The sequence below is a fragment of the Orcinus orca genome, chromosome 16, assembly GCF_937001465.1.
Source record: "Orcinus orca chromosome 16, mOrcOrc1.1, whole genome shotgun sequence".
NCBI lineage: Eukaryota > Metazoa > Chordata > Mammalia > Artiodactyla > Delphinidae > Orcinus > Orcinus orca.
Window position 1 is genome coordinate 19,076,247 of NC_064574.1, and position 22,696 is coordinate 19,098,942.

The 22,696-nt window shown below is 43.5% G+C and overlaps 2 protein-coding genes and 1 long non-coding RNA gene across 6 annotated transcripts in view; 2 read left to right on the top strand and 1 right to left on the bottom strand.

Moving 5' to 3' along the window:
* Positions 1–5,105, top strand: part of LOC117202481 (uncharacterized) — a 58,174-nt gene extending 53,069 nt beyond the window's left edge. For 2 of the 4 annotated variants that reach the window (XR_007472127.1, XR_007472125.1), the window contains one exon: positions 3,189–4,450. This is a non-coding gene — a long non-coding RNA (uncharacterized LOC117202481). Of the gene's footprint in view, positions 1–3,188; positions 4,451–4,920 lie in introns of those variants that run through there. The other 2 variants (XR_004484888.2, XR_004484889.2) reach the window with 2 other exon arrangements.
* Positions 5,106–9,684: 4,579 nt separating this feature from the next.
* Positions 9,685–22,696, top strand: part of CHD6 (chromodomain helicase DNA binding protein 6) — a 212,693-nt gene continuing 199,681 nt past the window's right edge. Inside the window, exon 1 of the mRNA XM_004272856.4 lies at positions 9,685–9,833. The gene's annotated coding sequence lies outside the window, so the exon portion shown is untranslated. The remainder of the gene's footprint in view (positions 9,834–22,696) is intronic.
* Positions 9,842–14,909, bottom strand: LOC125961410 (translation initiation factor IF-2-like). Its single transcript, XM_049699190.1, has 2 exons — positions 14,885–14,909; positions 9,842–10,511 (listed from the first exon to the last, which is right to left on the bottom strand). The coding sequence occupies exons 1-2, from the start codon at positions 14,907–14,909 to the stop codon at positions 9,847–9,849; spliced, it is 690 nt and encodes a 229-aa protein (XP_049555147.1). The 3' UTR covers positions 9,842–9,846.

Consider the following 22,696-nt stretch of genomic DNA (forward strand, 5'->3'; position numbering starts at 1 on the left):
GCAAAAGCATTAATAGTGGCAATAACTATAAAATCACCACTCCCTCACCAACACCATCATGATTTATAGTTGTCAGAACTGGTAATGGTCTCTCACCACAGGCTGAGCCATAGACAAGGTACACCATGGGCTATGTGACATTGCCAGTGCTCAGCTAAATGCCACCCCCTGCTCTGTTGCTCAGGAGAGCACATCAGAATACAAATGAATAGGAGTTACATTATTATAAGAATATCTGCTCCCATTTATTTATTTTTTTAAAAGGTAAATCATTTAGACTGTGCTCCTTTGTATAGGATCAGTGACAAATTACCATATACTTCATAACTGGCCGTGTCAAGACCTAACACTGAGAACCATGGCTAAATGACTGCTAGATTCCTGTATAGTTTTAAGGTCAAGAATCCATCACGGGCACATGTTTAAATAGGAATGAAATTGTCTGAGCAAGTCTTGGTAGCCCAGCTCTTCTCCTGCAAATGCCATTCACTTGTTGGGTAAGCAGAAGGCAGAAGTGCTGGTACTTCATGGAGCTCAACACTGGCCAGTCCTTTGAAGGCGTTGTTTACACTTCTTCAAAACCATTCAAGAAAAATTTAATGAAAAGTGTGCTGTTATCCAAAAGAATATTTCAGAAATGCATGAAGAGGGTCAGTGCCCTGGCAATTCTCTATGACCGATCAGTAGCCTGGTCTGGGAAGATGTCACATCTTAGCAGCTGGAAGATTCTACAGCCCTGCGTCAAAAGATTTTGGAGGCACTGACATTTCAACCACGTGAGGACACTGGTTTATGAATATGGCCTCTGGTCATCACTAAGACACATGCAAATTATACAGAATGGGTTTATACTCTGATGTCTCATGTATAAAATACTACACCTGAAATCCTCAATAATAGTTCTTGGGTTTATGCCAAATGCATCTCATTTGACCCTGACAGCACCCTAATAAGTTGCCTAGATGGCATTATCCCCATTTTACAGGTGAAATGGCTACATCATTGTGGTCACTGTCAAAGTTAATGTCTGGAGATGGCAAATAGGTTTTACACTGCAAGCCCTTCCTAGTTGGTCTTACCCCATATAGGTGGGGACAGTATAAGAGTTTGAATCTCAGCATGTGGAGACCATTGAGGGCCATCTTGGAGGATGGCTACCACACTTTTCCCTGGCAAAAACATGGAAACTAATAATTAAAAAGAAACTGTACTGCTTTATTCCTACAGTGAAAACAGCATTGCTTTTTTTTTAAATAGTCAATTTGCAGATAGTCATGTCTCTAAATTGGTCAGTAATGTTGATGGCAGAATTGTGTACATAAGGAAAAGAATTCCACAGCGACTTGAGACTTGGTAAAAAGCTTCAGCTTAAGCAAGTTTTTATGTCTAAAATGGTCTGTGGCTGCAGGAAAGTACACTTCTGAGTGAGAATGAAGGATTTATGGAGCTATTTCAGGGTAGGGTGACCAGTGTTTTCAAAAAATCCTGTCCAAGAACATTTGAGGTGTGACTTTCTATAAATCATAGTTACCGAAAGTGAGCACAGTCATTTATACATATAAACTCAGATTTTAGAAAATCAAAATAGTAGTTGTGCCGTACATGGGTGAGAGAGCTCTACAGCACTTTAAGAGTTAAATCAGCCCAATTAATACACAAGGGATGGAGGTCATATATCAGCAGAAGGCACTTGAAAAGACAGAAGGTCCCTCAGGCCAAAGGCAAGAAGGACAGAGATGGACTTGGGTCGAATCAATGGAATTAATATGTTTCCAAAAAAAGCCAGGGGCTTCCCTGGTGGCGCAGTGGTTGAGAGTCCGCCTGCCGATGCAGGGGACACGGGTTCGTGCCCCGGTCCGGGAAGATCCCACATGCCGCGGAGAGGCTGGGCCCGTGGGCCGCGGCCGCTGGGCCTGCGCATCCAGAGCCTGTGCTCCGCGACGGGAGAGGCCACAACAGTGAGAGGCCCGCGTACCGCAAAAAAAAAGCCAGTCAACAGAAGGGGGAAGATCTACACAGAACTTGGGAAAATAGGGGCCAGAGGAAAGGATGTAATTAACAATTTGTTCAGCAGTTACCATGTGCTAAATTTGTGCAAATAATTTAATCCACACAACAACCCTATTATCGAAATCAAAAAACTCTAAGTTAAGTGACTTTCCTAAGGTCACCAGCGGTAGAGCTGGAATTGAAACCAGATCTCTTTGTCTCCAAAGCCTGTGGGCTTAACTATTCTTATCCAGTTTTGTCTTGGGGAAAGTGCTTTTGGCAGGCCAGGGCAGTGCCACTGGCTATACATATTTTTTTAATTTCTTTTTTGGGAGTTACCTCCACACACCATGGGTCACTGGCATTTTCTCAGTGGCAAATTCACAGGCACATGATTTCGAGCTGTAAGGGAGAATAGAGCTGATACTGCCCACTCTCCTCCTGTTACAGATGATATCTGTGAGTTCATTTTTTATTTTTATTTTAAAAAATATTTATACATTTATTTATTTGGCTGCACTGGGTCTTAGTTGCGGCACCTGGGATCTTCATTGCCACGTGCATGATCTTTTAGTTGCGGCATGTGGGATCTAGTTCCCTGAGCAGGGATCGAACCCAGGCCCCCTGCATTGGGAACACGGCGTCTTAGCCACTGGACCACCAGGGAAGTCCCTCTGTGAGTTTATTTTTGCAAACTGCCATGAACCCCTCTCCACCAGCTCTTGGAGGATAAGGTCCATGATATAGCAGGGAATTCCATTTTTGGCAATTGGTGAGAGTGACTCTAAAGGGATGCAGTTGATTTTCTTATGTGGTTTGTTGGATTCGTCACGGTCTAATCAGAAAACAAAACATTCTGAGAGGTTAAAACACGAGGACTTTATCTGAGGACAAAGAGGTCTGGGACCAACATGCTTATAAATTGGCTCAGAATTGTTTGCAAGGGCAGCATTATTGGAAATAAGTGTATGGCCTCATAAGATACTACTTTGAAGGACAAAATTCATTGGGGTGATCATCCTGGTATACTTCAGATCTCAGCTAATGGGCAGCTTTCCTTGACCTCCTTGATCAAGGCAGATCCTTCCAGCACAGGCTCTCATGGCACCAAGTGACCTTCCTTTATGGCACTTACCACTGCTGTTATGTTTTACATTTGTTTGCACGATTATTTGACTAAACGTCTGTCTTCTTCACAGATTGCAAGCTCCAGGAAGGCTGAGTTTGTGCTGCATTTTATTCACCGTTGTATCCCCAGCACCCAGTACAGTGCTTGCCAGTTGCAGGTAATCAGTGAATGTCCTTTCAACGTATGTGTTCGATTGTAAGCATCGATCTCCTTAGGTATCCACCCAAGATAAATGAAAACATATGTCCACACAAAGACTTGCATGTAAATGTTCATAGCACCGTTATTCATAATAGCCCCAAAGTGGAAACAATCCAAATGTCCATTAGTTGGCGAGTGGATAAGTATTGTAAAAAGATGGCATTATCCATACAATGGAGGACTCTGCAGTGATAAAAAGGAATAAACAGATAATATATTCTACAACGTGGATGAACCACCAAGATGTTGCATTAAGTGAAATAAGCCAGACACAAATGACTGCATATTGCACTGTTCTGTAAGGATGAAATTTCTAGAAAAGGCAAAACTATAGAGAAGAAAGCAGATCAATGGTTGCCTGGGCCTGGGAGTGGGAGTGGGGAGTGACTGCAGACAGGAAGGAGGGAGCTCCTGGGGGAGGTGGAAATTTTCTAAAACTGGATTGTGGTAAAGGTCGCACCACTGTATAAATTTACTAAAAATCATTAAACTGTACACTTGCAGTAGGTGTGGGGTACGGTATGCAAATTATCTTCAATAAAGCTGTTAAAAATGTTTAAAAAATCAGTCTCCTTACTTAGTCATTTTATCCCATCTTATGTTCTGGGAATACTATTTCTGTGGGACATTGTGCCAGAGACTGCTAAGTGAGTCTCTCAACTCTTTAGTGACAGAATCTCAATTTTTTAAATTGAATTATAGTTGATTTACAATATTGTGCTAGTTTCAGGTGCACAGCAAAGTGATTCAGATATATATATATATATATATATATATATATATATACTTTTTCAGATTCTTTTCCATTATAGGTTATTACAAGATGTTGAATATAGTTCCCTGTGCTGTACAGTAGGTCCTTGCTGTTTATCTATTTTATAGATAGTAGTGTGTATCTGTTAGTCCCGTACTCCTAATTTATCCCTTCCCCTGCTTCCCCCTTTGGTAACCATAAGTTTGTTTTCTATGTCTGTGAATCTGTTTCTATTTTGTAAATAAGTTCATTTGTATTATTTTTTAGATTACACATATAAGTAATATATAATTGTCTTTGTCTGACTGACTTCACTTAGCATGATAATCTCTAGGTCCATCCATGTTGTTACAAATGACAATATTTCATTCTTTTTTATGACTAATATTCCATCATATATATATATATATATATATATATATATATATATATATATAGCACATCTTCTTTATCCATTCATCTGTTGATGGAAACTTAAGAACATCAATTTTTAAAATTATTTATTTATTTATTTGGCTGTGCCGGATCTTAGTTGCGGCAGGCGGGATCTAGTTCCCTGACCAGGGATCAAACCTGGGCAGTCTGCATTGGGAGCGCAGAGTCTTAACCACTGGACCACCAGGGAAGTCCCAAGAACCTCAATTTTTAACTTGACACATAACCAAGCAAAATTTTTTTAAAACCATATTTCCCAGCCTCCTCTGCTGCTTGGTGTGGCCATGTGACCGAGTTCTGGCCAATGAGATGTAAGCAGAAGTGATGTGTAGTATTTCCAGGAAGGCTGTTTAAGGGACATGACTCAACTCCACTTTTTCCTGTCTTTCCTTTTTTCCATCCAAAAAAATAGGGACTGGTGTTCCAGCAGCCACTTTGGACCATGAAGTGACCTTGGGAATGAAAGTCAATGATGGTGGAGCAAAAATACTGAAGCCTGGGTTACTGACAGTACCACAGAGCTCCATGCCTCCCTTGCACTGCCTGCTTCCCAGATTTCTTTTATGCAAGACAAAAATAAACTTCAGTGTTACTAATCCCTTTGTCCTTTTGTGTGTGTGTGATATGTAGGCAACTCTAATCCTAATACTACTTTAAATAGGTATTAAATGAAAAGGGCCAAATAATTTTGAGAAATATTATGTTAAAGTTTAACAGATTTCGTTAATGCAGGACTTCTCAGAGTTTTTAATGAACAATGGGAGCTTCCAAGAGGGGCTCAAGTATGCACAATGTCCAAACCAACCTGACCCCCAAACTCTTTAGTGGAGCATCTCATGAGAAGAATGATTTAGAGCAAAGGGAAATGTTACTTTAAAGAAATCCACATCTTGGCCTCTTCCTTTCTGATCCATCCTTCTTCTAGGCTGCTAGAGAGATCTTTCTAAAACATAAACTTGATGGTATCACATCCCTGTTTGAATGATTCTTGTAGGAAAAAGTTCAGACTCCTTCATGTAATGAATAAAACCTTTTGTAATCTGGCCCCTGTCTTCTCTCTAGCCTCACCCTAGCCATCTTACTCTCAAATCATGAACTATTTGTACTGCTGAGAATTGCATATGTTCACCCCAGTCTCTCTGCCTCTGCAGCACATGCTGTGTCTCCTGAGTGGAACACTTTCCACCTGCCACCTTACCTGCCATTCTGCCTTTGATGCTTTAGACCAGGCTCAGGTATCAGCTCATTCATATCCATTCATACTTTGAGCAATTCCTACTATGTAGCCAGACATTGTACTAGTACTTGAGTTAAAAAGCCAAATAAATAGTCCTTGCCCTGGAGGGACAAAGAATCAAATGAATGTAGATAAGAACTGCATTAGTCAGAGTGTACTAATGGCCATAACAAACAACCTTCACATTTCAGTGACTTGACATTTTGACAGTTTATTTCTCCCTCATAGCACAGTCCAGTGCAGGGAAGCACATGGGTTCTGCTCCATGTGGTCAGTTGGTGACGCAGACTCATGCCATTGCCATTTTCTGGGGCCTCTTGATTCCTCACTGGATAGTTTTGCATCTGGCCAGCAGATGAGGATAGGAGAAGAGTTTGGAGGATCACATAGGAAGTTTTAGGGGATGCTTAGACATGGGATATATTTGTGTCACTTCTGTCCAGATTCCGTTAGAGTTCGGTCACAAGGACCTATCTGATTACTGAGAAATGTAGTTTTGCTAGGAGCCTAGGAGGAAAATGAAATAGGCGGGGGAAAGTAGCCTTTCCTCTGCCAGAGATATATAAACAAGAACAATATAGACGCTCACAGTCAAATGGGGGAAACAGACAAGTGAACAGAGGCAGGAAGGCAAGAGAGAACATGGTCAGGCAGGATGCAACTTGTGTTTTTAGACTTACTGTCACAAAGTTCCAGAACTGTTGGCAGCCCTCTCATGTCTCCCCTTCAGAGCACCTAAGGATTGTTCTTCTGGGGCCCTTTGTAAACATGGATGTACTATGTGGTACAGAAAGTCATGCATCACTGATGTCACCCCCATGTCAGAACTTCAGGGCCTCTTAGTGTCAGCCATCTCTGTCCCAGCCGCTGCTGTGGCATCCAGCTCTGCATGGGCTCCAGTTCCACAAAGCTGCATCCTGATAATCCTTTGCCCTATGGCCCTGCTGCACACTCCTTAACACTGAAGTTTGGGACACCACAGAACCCCACTTGGCACCTATGTGTGAAAAACTGGAATGAATAAGAATTCAGTCAAGATGAGCTGGTGGATAAATTTCCTTCCCTTCCCTCTCCCACAGGCTGTACTGAGACTCATTTTATGTAGCTTCTCAGAGGATAATCCCTTGAGTGGGAGCAATCAGCCACACTTAGTGGAGGCCACATGAATAATCATCCTGGTAATAGCTCTTCCCTCTTTCCTACTTTACTCCTTTTTTAAAAAAAACTATTTATTTATTTGGCTGCGCCAGGTCTTAGTTGTGGCACGTGGGATCTTCGTTGCCATGTATGAGATCTTTGTTGTGGCATGGGGCTCTTTTTAGTTGCAGCATGTGGGATCTAGTTCCCTGACCAGGGATCAAACCCAGGCTCCTGCATTGGGAGCACAGAGTCTTACCCACTGGACTGGCAGAAGGAGAAAGTCCCCTACCTTACTCCTTTTGCCTCTCACTCCTGCCCTACAGAATCAGCCTCTGCATTGTGGAGAACCCAGGCTAATACGTCCCCATGGATGGGTACAGCTAAAAGACACTTAGCTGTCTGTGTTTCCCCTCTAGCCCCTGGATACTGCGGAAGTGTTTTAAGGGTCAGATTCCACTAACCTTGGTCGGTTCTACAGACTTGACTCTTTGAAGGTCAAGCCTGCTACCTCTCCTGAGTATAGCTACCAAATCTTTCCTTTGCTTGTACCTGTACCATTCATTTGTGAATCAATCATGCATTCCTATTGATTTCTTGTTTAGTGATATAACATTTGTGTCTTTGCGTGTGTTTAATTTCTTATGTGCTACTGACTTTTCTCAAGTTTAAGAACAGGAATTACTGACAAATCTACCTCCCTCCCCTCTCCCCCTCCCACACCTCACAACAGTGTCCTTGCTTTTATGCTTTGGCATGCACACTCTCCTCCCTCTGCCTGGAGTCCCATTCCTCCCCCACCTCATTTGTGCTATGTCATCTTTTGTGGGCACAGGATTTGATTGTGTGAACGGAGGGCCACTCGACTCCCATGTTGGACTCACCAAGTCTGCCTCTGATATAACTCTGCTCCCAGCCCCTTTCCAGAAGCTAATGTTCACAAACCCAAGTCCCATGAGCAGTTTTAGACCCTTGATCCTGGTGTCAGACTGAAGAGGCTGTAGCTACCAGCTGTCTGGTCCTGCTTCAGCCCCTGCAGCCGCTGGTTCAGGAGAGCAAGTCCGCTCTGCATTGGGAGAGTCAGCGGGGACAAGCAGCTCTCTGCATACTCACTCACCAGCAGCTCTTCAGGATCCATGTGTCAAACTCTGCCTTGTCCTCAGCTAGACTATAAGCTCCCTGAGGTCAGAGATGTCGTCTGCCTTGTTTAATATCTAGAACAATACCTGGAACATAGGTGGTGCTTAATAAATATTTGTGTAAGGAAGGAAGAAAGAGGAGGGAGGAGGGAAGGACCGTGATACATCTTGGCCAGTCTTGAGTCAAATGAAAGAAATGTGCACAGGTGAAGTAGACAGGTGGCAGGGGGCGGGGGCTGCTATCTTTGTATTTTCAAACTGGAGAAATCTCTGGTGTCTGCCGAGAAGGGAAGAAGTGGTCCTCGGAAGAGAGTTAGGGCCATGGGATGAAAATCATAGGAATGCTGGGGTTTCAAAGACACTAAAAATATCCTCTCTCTGGGGGTGCAGTAAGGCTCTGCTAAATCATTACAGCTACCTCTGACAAAGTCAAACCATGTTCATCTTAAAAGTATCAGACAAACAGCTCTTGGAATCATCAGGACTCAGATCATTCCTACTTTAATTAAGGTAAAATGAGCCTCCACAGTCAGAAGCCAACCATTTTATTTTTTGTGGGTGTTAAGGAAACACCTGTGATGGAGGCAAGCAGGGGGTAAGGTGGTGAGGTGACTGCCACATCTGGGAGGGGGGCAGTAATGGATGCCATACAGAGTATTCAGCCAGACAGGCCCAACTCCCCATTCCTTTCTGCCTGCATCTATTTTCTTTATAACATTTATCACTACTTCTCCCCCTGTATTTGTTTATTGTCTTTCTTTCTCCTTAGCAGGTCCATTCCACGACAGCAAGGTCTTTGTCTTATTGACCGCTGTATCTCCTGTCTTAGATCAATGCCTGGCATTTTGTGGGCATTCAAAAATTAGCTACTAACGAACGAATTAAAGAATATTAAACAATTAGTTGAATCACTGCCATATGCTGGGCCCTGTCCTTGAGGATGCTACAAGGATGGTGAGGGAGACAGGCCTGAACATAAACACACCATAGCTCGACACCTGATTTTACGGAGGTATATCCAAGGCGCCGCAAGACCGCCGGGGCTAAAAACTCCCCGGGTGTGCGGGGGGTCCTTGGGAAGAAGCCCGTGTGCCAGGAGTGCCCGGGAGCCAGGAGGAGCGGCAGGGATGCGGCTGGAGACAGAGCTCGGGGCTCCTTGGCTCTTCGCCTGGCTTCTCGGAATCTTCTTTTCCTGACCAACGGGACCTCGGCCCCAGCGGAATCTCTCTGTCGCGGCACCCCAGTCACAACCTCTCCCAGCCCCGGAGACGCCAGCCCAGGGTGTTCCATATGGCTAGCCCGCTACCTAAGAGACCTCCACCTGCTGGCTGAACCCCCGCCCCGCTCCGCGCGCGCGTGCTCCAGGTCCCCGCCCCCTGCCCGCTGTCTGCGGCTGCAGGACCCCGCCCCGCCCCCTCGGCCCGCAGGACCCCGGCCCCGCCCCGCCCCCGTGGCCCCGCCGCTCTGTCCCGGGGGGCGGGGCCGCGCGCAGCGGCGTCTCTAAGGCGGGGGGCGCGAGGCAGGGGGCGGGGCGGCCCCGGCGCCGGCCAATCAGCGCCGCTATCACATCCATGCAAATACGAGCACAATGGAGCGAGCCCATCACTCGCCCCTGCAAGCAAGCTTGAAATGGGCTTCTGTCTGAGCGGCAGCCAGGCTGACCAATGACTCTGTGTTTTGGGCCGGCGAAGCCCAATGGCATGGCAGGGAAGGCGGGCCCGAGACGGGTTAGGGTGTCCTTGCAGGGTGTCTGAGCTAAACTTCACCAAATAATAGCTGTTTGTATTTTGGCTGCTGCAGGAGCCATTTTAGGTAAGTTCTTCTCTTAACTTTTTGTTTTCCTCCCCGGCCTTGGCGGGTCGGTCTTGTCCGCGGGTCCCCGGCCCCGCACCGCCGGCCGGGCTGCGGTGCCCCTATGAATGAAGCCAGGATGAGGGGATGCGGCGGTGCCGAGGCCCGGCCGGGCCGGGGTCCGAGCGGGGCCGGCGGCGGGCGGCCTGGCGGAGGGCAGGCGGCGGCCTGAGGCCTGAAGCGAGGGGCCGGCCTCCGCCGCGCTCCGCTCCGCCTCGCGCTCAGGCCAGGCGGCCGTCCTTGGGAGTGCGCCGCTGCGGGCCGCGCGGAGGGTTGGGGGTCCGGGCAGACCCCGGCCCCGGGCCAGGCGTGCGGGGGCGGGGCGTGCGGAGGGCTCCCCCTTCCCTCCCGCCTCCCCGGGGCCCGGCCGAGGAGAGACCCCCGGCCGTGCAGCGGCGGGGCGGGGGTGACCGCTATTCGCGCCGCCGCCCCCGCGGAGAAGTTGCTCTATTGGCGTCCTGCGTCTCTTTGCAGGGGTGGAGGAGGGTGGGCTGGTGCCAGGCTGCTGCTCCGGGAGGGGGCGGGGGCCCCGGCGCGTCCTCCGAGCGCGCACCCCCTCCGCCCCCTTCTTACGCACTAGCGCGCACTCGCCCCGAGAATTGGAACCCTGGAGATGTCCAGCAACCCCGCAGCCAAGTTCTGTGCATTATTAGATTGCATGTTTGAGCTTTAAAAAACAAAAACAAAAGCGGAATCTGTCCCCTTCAGGGTATTTATTTCCTTCGCTGTTGAGAAGTAACGGAGTCTGTTCCCAAATTTCCAGAGATATGCCTGTCAGATGTGTAGAGGGTTGGCAGCTACTTGGTTTTTAAAAAGACGCTGTTAGGAAATCCCCTCACTAGTGAGATAATTGAAATTTGAGTTTGTTTGCAGCTTGTTTTATTTGATCCAATTAAAAATGCATAAGCAGACTCATATTTGTGTACCTAAAGTGTTCCTAGTTCCAGTTATGATTGATGTGACTGTGGTTTCGGTAGTGTGTGATCTAATAAGGCAGTATAATTCAATTTTGAACCTGTAGGCCCGTGATCTCCAAATTAGGGTTTATGGACCATTAGTAGTCCGGCCAAGGTTTCTAGTGAATCCTTGGCATCTCCAGGCATCTTTGGGACTGTGTGTGCACGTTATTCTCCACACTGCTCATTTCTGGTGTAGCAGATCCATGAACGGAGAAAATACCCATTTAACATTTTTTACAATTTTTAGAGTGTCTGCAGTATTGCCTGAGATTCGACTATTGTTTTGCAAATGGCTCATAGGAATACCATCCCGGTAGGCTCCAAATTTCGACGTACTTTAAGGGGATATGCTTGTGACCCCTAGAAGAGTCCAGACAAGGGCCACAGTGTTGTGTTCTCAGGGCTAATTATGAGCTATCTTTCTTACTGGGGATTTGTACCCATCGACTGTGCATGGCACAGGAGAATCTGTTGGTATTCCAAATTGGAAGATCAGGTTGGCAACCTCAGGGAGATAGTTTTTCTAAACTTTGTGGCTCTCTGGGAATAGAGAGAAGGTTTGAGATCCATGTGTGATAAAATGATTAGGCGTGAAATGTCAAGTAAAAGGGTTTATGCCAACCAGAACAGGTGGTTTCATATAAGCAATGCATGACTGTAACAAAAGGCCTGGGAAAATGTGGAGTTGTGAAAAGGTTAATTTTGGACTTCTTTTCTGTCCTAGGGCAGATTTCCTAGATGAATTATTTAAGCTTTTTTCTTGATTAATGGACTATTAAAAGCTAACTTTTACAATCCCCCCCCACCCTTTTTTTTGCTAACTTTGGACTCTCCCATATAGTAACCAGACTATGATACTGTTCTTGCTGTAGTGTGGCCATGGGCAAAGTGAATCTAGATCTGTTGTGAAATTAGCTGTGTCTCATCGCAGTATTACAGTCTGCCTGGAGTCTCATCTTTTATACTGCAGTTATATTTTTGCTTTTTACATTTAGCTCTTCTGTTATAGCACTGCAAAGTCTTGGAATATGATCACTTTCCCCACAACTTTTTAATGTTCTATAGCTTTCTAAATATTTTTATAATTTATTATTAGTATAGTCTGAAGTTCTCTGAACTCATCAATATATTACTTCAGGCAAATCACGGGAGAAATTGAATGGCCAGTTGAAAGTGAAGTGGGAGGCCACAAGTGACGTTACTACATTTCTGGAAGATCCTTTGGCAGTTCGTTTTTTGTATTTATTGATTTACTTTTCTCATAACTATTTCAAATACCAAAGAAAATCTGAAGCAGAATCTTATCTCTTTAGAAACTACATCTCATTTGTGAGTTTTGCTATTATATTACAGAAAATCTATCAGAAACAACAGGCCCTTGGGCTACTGTGTCTTGGGGATCTCTGATTTAGAGAAGTTTCGAAGACGTTTTTCAGTTTTCTTGGATGGATGTATGGCTTGGGGCAGAGACTCTGAGGCCAGCGGGGGCAGGGCAGGGCGGGTGTCGAGAGGGTGGAGCCAGAGAGCAGCTGGAGATGTGATAAGAGGCCGGGACTTCATTCAGAGTGCTGCAGAGGCCAAGCAAGGAAGGGCTTGTCCAACTGGCTTTCTAGAAAGATCCTTTGGCTGCTGGGGAGGGGTGGACTATGGTGGCCAGAGGGCAGGAGGGAGCCGAGGGAGAGTGACCAGTGGTTGGGCAAGATGTTGGTGGCCTGGACGGGAGGGGCCGCAGTGGGGAGAAATGGTCAGACTGGGGGTGTCCTGGCTTGGGGGGCCCTGGAGAGGAGCAGGGCCGGCAGAAGGACGTGCTGTGTGTGAGGTGCTGATGGGACATCACCACAAATGCTGCCTCCCAAGTTACTGTCCCCAGAGGCGGCCACGTGGTGACCAGTGGGGGAAGAGTGCAGCTTAAACTCAGAATCAGAGCTCTGGCCACCTCCTCCTCTTCCTTCTGAGCCCCCAGCCCTGTCTGCCCCTCATCCAGCCCTGTGACGACCGCCCCCCCTTCCTCATCCAGCCCTGTGACCACCGTCCCTCCTTCTTGACCTTGGCCTTCCCTGACCTCACCAGCTTTTCTTCCAGTTCTCCTAAATGCTGCCCTGGGGGTCAGGAAAATGCCCCAAGCAGAGTTTGTGGTTATGTCTTGCTGTGTTAAACCATGAGGAAAAAGGGTTCCACAATCTCAGGCTTGATTCTCACTGCAGGTGCCTATGTTTTTCAACTTTCATGGGAAGACTTTGTAATAACCAAGTGGAGTCACACATGGATTCATGTTCTGAACCCTTTGGAACTGGTTTTAGGATTTAAGGATTCTCCCTGCATAAATATCTTTGGTATATGACAATGACAGTATCTAGGACAATGACAGTATCTAAATCAACTGAGGAGAGTATGTTCTCACCCTATTCTCTGTCCCTCCAGTATAGCAAGGTTTGAATTTTTTTTTTTTTTTTTTTTTTTTTTGCGGTACGCGGGCCTCTCACTGTTGTGGCCTCTCCCGTTGCGGAGCACAGACTCCGGACGCGCAGGCTCAGGGGCCATGGCTCACGGGCCCAGCCGCTCCGCAGCATGTGGGATCCTCCCGGACCGGGGCACGAACCCGCGTCCCCTGCATCGGCAGGCGGACTCTCAACCACTGTGCCACCAGGGAAGCCCTGAAATTTTTTTTTTTAAGTTGTCCAACAATACCATTTTATTTCATGTACATAAGCTCAGGTGCCAGCAGGATGAAAAAATAAATAAAATTTTGGGTAATAACTGATAACAACTACCTTTAAGAGAAAGCATACCTCCATTAGTGAGTTTCTTGAAAATTTTCTTTTAATTGAAGTATAGTTGATTTGCTATGATGTGTTAGTTTCAGGTGTACAGCAAAATTATTCAGTTATATATACATATATTTCAGATTCTTATTCATTATAGGTTATTACAAGATATTGAATATCGTTCCATGTGCTATGCAGTAGGTCCTTGTTTATTTTATATATAGTAGTGTGTGTCTGTTATTCCCAAACTCCTAATTTATCCCTCTCCCCCGAAATCGATTTTATTTTTTAAAATTATTTAGTATTTCTCTTTATACTTCCATCCTTCATACAAAGCTTTAGTCTAATTCAGGCGAAAAGCTACAGTGGATTCCACGGGACTGCCTGCATTCCCCCGTACCAGGTTATTACTATATTGAAAACTCTTCGAAATACATAGAAAATAGCTAGAGCTTAGATATCTGTTCCCTAGAGAACATTTTTGTTTGCAGTAGAATATAACACACTTGTGAGGGAAGCAAAAAAACTAGCATTGAATGAATGAATACCTGGTCTGTGTCCAGCACTTAGCCAGGTGCTGGGACTACAGAGATGAGAAAAAATATCCCCGTTTTCTTAGCCACTCCGTGAGCTCCATGGTCTGCAGCTCAAAGAAATGAAGTAACTTGTTCAAGGCCACAGAGCTGGTTCAGGTTAGAGTCAGAATTTGAACCCACATCATCTTGATCCAAAGCACATATTCTTTTCACCACCAGCACTCTCTAAAGGTTTCTTAAAAAGCTGGGGTGTGCTGTCACGCTTTCGTGGTATGGTACTAGATTAACTAGCACACTTTGCGTGAGTTCTGTACACCCGTCCATTTTTACTTCTCCATTTCGAGAATTTGTCACTGAAGAGGCAAGTTGGAATACAGTGAGGGCACCCGGCCCCCCCTTGTCTCCATGGTGTAGGAGAGGTCTTTCTAGGGCACTTAGGAGTTCACAGTTAGCCTAGTACAGTAATAACCATGAAGTGCAGAGAGAGAATGCAGTCAGTTTTTCCTTGCCAAAATGTTCTTCTCTTTAGTTCATTTTGTGGAGGCTTTTGTGGAGGCTCATGAGAAATTCTGTTACTTCCATAAAAGTCTTGAAGGTAGTAAACCGGAGTTACTTTAAAATATCCACCTCTTTTCCAATTTCTGAACCAGATTATTTGCATAAAATCCAGAGAAAAATGTTTAGTTTTGCTTGTGGTCCCTGTATTAGTTGGTTTTTCTAGTTTGTAATAGTGATTCCTTACATTCTCCTACTTTTATTCTTTGTGTCATTTGCCATCGAGACTGTTAGGATCTTTGATAATATATGACATAAATAGCTCATATTTTGAGTTTTTAAAAATTGATGAACCTTTTTCTTTATAGTAATAATGAAGGACTTACAATTTTTAGCAAAGAAAAAAACCTGATTTTTCAGTAGACTTCCATGGTGCTTTTATCCACTAGCTATTTCAGAAGAACAACATACTGAGACAGTGTTTGAAAATTCCAGGAAAATTGGGAAGCAGAATTTTAAGATAACTTCAGGACATGAATCCAAACACTTACAAAGTGATGGGTGCATGTTTGAATTTTGTGAAAGAGTAAAGGGAGATTTCTTTTTCTCTCTCTTTTTTTTTTTTTTGGTGGGGCGGCATGCTGGTGCTTAGTTCCCCACCAGGAATCGAACCCGTGCCCCCTGCAGTAGAAGCGTGGAGTCTTAACAACTGGACCACCAGGGAATTCCCAAGGGAGATTTCTGTTTGTCTACTTTTTTACTCTATTAAAGATTCTTGTAGGGAGTTTTCACTGATCTAATTTTATGGATCAAATACATTATCAGTAAAATTTTTAATATATTTTGGATTTTCTTGTACAGCTATGTGATCAAGGCATTTTATTTTTGGAATACCTATATTTTTAAATTCCAAAATTGTCTTTCTGTAAAAGGTCAAGCTTCAGGTTAAATGAAGGTCTAGCTATTGTAGCACTGACCTTTGGTTCCTACCTACTTAGGTTGATGCTTTTTATCTTGGGATTCATGGACACAGAGGGAGTCTTTAGCTCATCTGTGAACTGCCCAAAATAGTATGCAAAATATTGTTTGTGTGTGCATGTTTATGGGAAGCCAATCCATCGTTTCTTATGATTCTTAAAGGGATTTGTGGTTCCCCCCCACCCCCGACCCGCTCCCACCTTCTCCTCTCCCCCATCTCTTCCCACCTGCATGCAAAAATAATATTAAGGGTCATTGATTTAGGTCCTTACAAAACAGTTGTTTTGTTTGAGCAAAAGTTTTTTGCCCAGAGGCTGACTTCTTTGGATCTTTTTTGCCCTTTAGCAGTTCCTGCAGTCTCAGTCTGGATCAGTTGTCCTAGGCTTGGGGAGGTCCTTCTGCATCCTTCAGGGTGACATCCAGGCAAGGGTTACCCCCAAATTCTTCCCTACCTTATTGTTATACATGGGAAGCTGTTCCATTGCTTTGCCCATGCAGCCTGATAGAGTGAAGGTTGGAGCAGGTGACAAGACAGTGTTAGAGGATCCTGGGCCTCTCGATCCCAGCCATCTGCCTCTGCAGATGGGACTGGAGGGGGTGGCCGTGGCAGAAGCTCCTGATGTTATCTTGCTTTGGATTCTACTTCTTACTCATTCTGTTAGTGCTTCATTCGATATGTTAGGAGGAAAAGGGTTTTCTTTCTGACACTGTAAGCAGAACAGTTAAAAAGATGGGGCTTCCCTGGTGGCACAGTGGTTGGGAATCCGCCTGCCAGTGCGGGAGACGCGGGTCTGAGCCTGTGCTCTGGAGCCTGTGAGCCACAGCTACTGAAGCCCGTGCGCCCGTGCTCCGCAGAAGGAGAGGCCACTGCAATGAGAAGCCCACGCCTCACCACCGGAATGAGGAGTGGACCCCACTCGCCACAGCTGGGGAGGGCCCGCTGTGCAGCAGCGAGGACCCAACGCAGCCAAAAATAAATAAATTTATTTTAAAAAATGGTTAAAACGGTACATTTAAAAATATCTCCCCCCATTTTTATATTCCTCAGATGTTATATGAGATATATACCTTGTAACTTTCCTGTTAATGTTGTTAATTTTAAGTGGTATTTTTCTTAAAATAATGTCTAGTTGAGCATGTAACCTTATTTTATACAGAACATGCATATATGTGAAGTTCTGTTAAACCAGATATTACTATAGTAAAAAGGATCACATATTAAAGTTCTCAGAGCCTTATTTTATAATTTATTTAAGTAATAGTCAAACAAACTGGTAAAACAAAATTATAGAGCAATAAGAAAATTCTTAAGAGTAATCTCTAGCAAGTGGCCGACCTGAAGTTATCCTGGAGATTTTCTCATAGAAGTCCATCTGTTGGGCCAGACCAGAAGTTGAGTAGAAGAAAAATCAGTTTATTTGGTTTGGTATATGGATTGAGGAAAACACCTAAGCTTTAGGTAGTTTGCTGAAGGGCATTGAGTCCTAAAAGGGGATTCTGTTTGATGTGTTCCTTCCCTAAGTATACAAGAGTAAAGAAACGTACCTGGACTGTTCATTTTGGGTTTGGGGAAATCATCAGTATTCATAAGAAATCCTTTTAAGGATTGTGTCTGGAAAGGTAGGTCCAGATCGTTGATTTTATTTACCGAAAGAAATTTTCTGTGATTTAACGCAGAGACTCTATTAATGTTCATTGTGTATCTTGGCTTACTAACTTTTGCAGTGTTAGCAGTCTAAATTCAACCTTGGGTTAGCATGAAAAAGTCAAGCCATCATCTTTGTTGACCATGTGACAGATTTGGATCACATAAATGATGACCTGTCAGGTTGTTTCTTTGAGCAGACCCTGTATATTATTGTTTTAAGACACTGGGCCGGGGGGAGGTTTCTGCTTAATGGAAATAACATTTTTGCCTGGAGTTGTAAAAATACCTTGAGGAAATGGTAGAGGATATGAAAGAGATCATTAATGATCGGCTCCAAAAAGATAATCGTAAAAAAAAAGTTCTTCTAGATCTAAGGGCTACTCACACTTAGTCTGGATCTGTGCAGGTCTGTGAACTGTTTGTTACCTGTCTGTGATGAGGTAAGTTCAGAACTTGAGAGAAGGTATTTAGCTGCTTTTACTACATTTTTTAGAAAAATGATTTGTCTGTTGAATCTGATAATTTAAAGAGTATAAGTTTATGGTATAGTCCTTGTTTAAAGTATTTTTTCCTGATAATTAACTTTTCTAGTATTTTATAAAAGTATTGGTCAGTGGTGGATTAGGAAAAAACAAAAGCTAGTCCTTTACCATAGAGAGTACTACTCAAGATGATAGGCAGTATCAGTATCATCTTGGAGCTTGTTAGAAATGCAGGTTTTAGGCTCCGTTCCAGACAACCGAAATAAACTACCCGGGGTGGAGACCCAGTAGTATGTGTTATAACAAACTATCCTGATGACTTTGTGTACCTTTAAATTTGAGAAACATTGTTCTAGATCATCATTGTCCAGTAGAACTCTATACTACGATGTAACATGTCCTATATCTATGCAGGACTTCAAGTCACATGTGGCTTTTGAAGCTCCTAAAAGGTAGCTAGTATGAGGAACAGAATTTAAATTTTTATTTAATATCCGTGAATTTAAGTTTAAATAGCCACATACAGCTAGTGGCTCTGGCATTTGACAGCACAACTCTAGACCCTTTAACACCCCTGCCACCCACCCACCCCCCGCTTTTTGGGGAAAATAGTGGACTTTTTTTTTCTTTTCACTTAGAAAGGAAAATACAATATGGGACAAGACTGTCCTTTAGGCTAAAATGAGACTAAACAAATCATATAATAAAGTTTAGCACTATTTTTTCCATTTGTGCTTACCTGTTTATTTTTATCTAAAAGTTGATTTGATGTTAAGAAAATAATAGGATCAGAAAATAAATTTGGATCTGTGTCCTGTAAGGTTTTGCAAATACCAAGGTAGCTGTTCCAGCGAGGCCTTGTGACCCTTCATGGCTGTGACTAACATGCATGTCCTTCAGCATGACTGCTGAAGCTTTTTTCTTTCATATAAAGATTTAACACAGGCAGCTTTTAAGTGTAATACTTAATTCTCAATATAAAACGCTGGTTATTGAGGGTTCTCATTACTTTAGACTAGTTAATGGAGACTTTTCCTATGTAAAGTATTTTTGGTTTACCAGCTTACTTAGAGGTTGGTTTTTCAGTTTATAAAGGTATAATCTTTTTTTTTAATAATAGTCATCAAAGCTCCCTTGAAGGATTGAGCCTTATCCTCTGTCCTCTTCCAATATACTTAAAAATTGATTTGTTAAAAGAAAGGATTTCTTTTACTCATTCAGGGCTGTATATGCTTCCCTGCCTCCAGCCCCATCTACTTGTACTTCAAATTTTAAACTCATTAAAATCAAGAATAGCAGTGATTCTAATATATTGATTAATAGTCATTGTAGAACTGGAAATTATTTTGTGATTGACAAGTGGAAGGAAGTATGGCTATAGAAGTAAATGAAGATCCACATGTAGAATTATAGCTTTTTAGAATGCTGTCTAGACATAATAAAATGGATCTTTCTAAACGTAATTTTATTAAATTTGTTTGCCGGGTTTTAAGTTTTCAAGCAGGAGATTTTTAGTCTTTTAGCAGTGACTCTTGAAGCATGAGAGACAGTGAGGAGGGTTCCCATATGCTTTATACACTCACAGATGTTAGAATCAGAAGGCTTCTTAAAGATAATAAATAGGGCTGCAGGAAGAGCAAATTACTGATGCAGCAGTGTCTCTTGTTTATGGCATGAATTAATGTTGTATTGTTTTCCATTGGTGTTCATTAAAAAGCAGCACTGTTTTCCCTTAAATTCTGTTGTAGGGGACAGTCTTATACTCTCAGAGTGAGTTAATGTATATGGTAGGTTGTATGGGCAGGGGCTACTGTTTAACTGAGACACAAGTATCACTGATTGGGAGAGCTTAACATTTTGTAACATGCAGCTTTGAGCTCTTTTGTTTGACTTTCTCCGAAGGATTTCAAGTTCTTGATCCCTAGGCACATATTTGGACTACTGCTTTGGCGTCTTAAGGAATTGGAAAACCCAGTCTGTTGGAATTGAGATCTGGTAGTTGACAGATCCCAAGTCTTGAAGTTTTGGAGGTTCTTTGCTTCAGGTTTGTTCCTGTCACCTTCACTGATTTGCAGAGCTATGGCTGGAATGTGGTATGAGATGTTACTAAAAGACTGATTTCATAAACCATGCTCAAATACCAGACTCCTTATTTACACATATAGTCATGCTCTGTCCACCCTTATCTGCTCTCCCTGCAACATTTCATGCTATCAGGGCTCTCCCCGGGTGCTCCTGACTTTTCTTCCGTTGTTCACTCTTGAACTAAGCTCTGTTGCTACCATCATAGCTGTGGTTGTGGCAGTTACTTCTAGTTTAAGATTTAAGTGTTGTCAAGTCTTACATGATTCAGCATCTTAACTAGATTCTGCTAAACCAGAGTTTCTTTTTGGTTTCTCAGGATTGCAGAAGAGTAGAGTTGGAAGGGATTTCAGAGGCCATCTAGTCAATATTGTCATCTTATGGATGATGGAACAGAGTAACTAGTTGTGTCCTAGTCAAAAATTTTGATAGGTCATAGAACTGGTTTATGGTCAAGTTAGGATTAGAATTCAACTCTCATTTCACTAAATAAGACTCTTTCCCTAACTCTGATGCTTAGGGTCCTAAAAACCCACACAGGAGGATTTCACTTAAGAACTTACAGGGAGAGTAGGGGAAGCAGTGCTCTGAGATTAGAAGTGAATTTGTGAAAGGCTGCATAATTTTTTCATATATTCTCCAAAATAAAATATATTGTCACTGAAATTTTACATGTCTTAAAGGAGTCAGAATAGTGGTACTATTTTGGTAACTCTTGTTTACTACTTTTTGCTTACTAGAAACTTTTTGGCATGTCCCTCCATCATATCACGGTGAGATACTTATAAATTCACCTTTGCTTTATTGCAAATAACGTGCATGAGAGGCTGTTTTCACATCTGCATGTTCATTCAGCTTTATGCCTTAGGGTTAGTAGAATAAGTTTTTCCCAGAGCCCTCAGTAGTCATGATAATAATAACAGCAGCTACCAGTCATTGGGTGCTTACTGTGTGCCATGTGTGGTCTGAGCTTCTTTCGTGGTGTGGTGGTGGTTAGGGATGTGCGTCGATATTCTTCTTTCTTTTGCGTACATGGTGGGATTGCACTTCTCCATTTCCTTGAAGTTGAGCATGGCTCTGTGACTTGCTTTGGATACTGAAATTTGACTGGAGGTCATGTGAGACACTTCTAGGCAGATACCTTTTTTTTTTTTCCTGAAAAAAATCTGCAGTAGTTACATGTTGTAAGCAAACCCATGCTTTAAACCACTGAGCTTTTTTTTTTTAACATCTTTATTGGAATATAATTGCTTTACAATGGTGTGTTAGTTTCTGCTTTATAACAAAGTAAATCAGTTATACATATACATATGTATACATATGTTCCCATATCTCTTCCCTCCTGCGTCTCCCTCCCTTCCCACCCTCCCTATCCTACCCCTCTAGGTGGTCACAAACCACCGAGCTGATCTCCCTGTGCTATGCGGCTGCTTCCCACTAGCTATCTATTTTACGTTTGGTAGTGTATATATGTCCATGCCTCTCTCTTGCTTTGTCACAGCTTACCCTTCCCCCTCCCCGTGTCCTCAAGTCCATTCTCTAGTAGGTCTGTGTCTTTATTCCTGTCTTACCCCTAGGTTCTTCATGACCTTTTTTTTTTTTCTTAGATTCCATATATATGTGTTAGCATACGGTATTTGTTTTTCTCTTTCTGACTGACTTCACTCTGTATGACAGACTCTAGGTCCATCCACCTCACTACAAATATCTCAATTTCGTTTTCTTTTATGGCTGAGTAATATTCCATTGTATATATGTGCCACATCTTCTTTATCCATTCATCCGATGATGGACACTTAGGTAGCTTACATGTCCTGGCTATTGTAAATAGAGCTGCAGTGAACATTTTGGTACATGACTTTTTGAATTATGGTTTTCTCAGGGTATATGCCCAGTAGTGGGATTGCTGGGTAGTATGGTAGTTCTATTTTTAGTTGTTGTTTTTTTTTTTTTTTTTGTGGTACGCGGGCCTCTCACTGTTGTGGCCTCTCCCGTTGTGGAGCACAGGCTCTGGACGCGCAGGCTTAGCGGCCATGGCTCACGGGCCCAGCCGCTCTGTGGCATGTGGGATCTTCCCGCACCGGGGCACGAACCCGTGTCCCCTGCATCGGCAGGCGGACTCTCAACCACTGCACCACCAGGGAAGCCCTGTCCTCAGTTCTTTTCATTCTTTTTTCTTTATTCTGCTCTGCAGTAGTTATTTCCACTATTTTATCTTCCAGGTCACTTATCCGTTCTTCTGCCTCAGTTATTCTGCTCTTGATCCCTTCTAGAGTATTTTTAATTTCATTTATTGTGTTGTTCATCATTGCTTGTTTCCTCTTTAGTTCTTCTAGGTTTTTGTTAAATGTTTCTTGCATTTTCTCTGTTTCCAAGATTTTGGATTATCTTTACTATCATTATTCTGAATTCTTTTTCAGATAGACTGTCTCTTTCCTCTTCATTTGTTAGGTCTCGTGGGTTTTTACCTTGCTCCTTCATCTGCTGTGTGTTTTTCTGTCTTCTCATTTTGCTTATCTTATTGTGTTTAGGGTCTCCTTTTTGCAGGCTGCAGGTTCGTAGTTCCTGTTGTTTTTGGTGTCTGTCCCCAGTGGCTAAGGTTGGTTCAGTGGGTTGTGTAGGCTTCCTGTTGGAGGGGACTAGTGCCTGTGTTCTGGTGGATGAGGCTGGATCTTGTCTTTCTGGTGGGCAGGTCCACGTCTGGTGGTGTGTTTTGGGGTGTCTTTGGCCTTATTATGATTTTAGGCAGCCTCTCTGCTAATGGATGGGGCTGTGTTCCTGTCTTGCTAGTTGTTTGGCATAGGGTGTCTAGCACTGTAGCTTGCTGGTCGTTGAGTGAAGCTGGGTCTTGGCGTTGAGATGGAAATCTCTGGGAGATT

Coding starts and splice junctions, on each gene's coding strand:
- LOC125961410 (XM_049699190.1), bottom strand. CDS start 14,909: ATGGCAAATGACACAAAGAATAAAA. Junction 10,512..14,884: donor AAATGACACAAAGAATAAAA/GTAGGAGAATGT, acceptor AATAATGCACAG/AACTTGGCTGCGGGGTTGCT.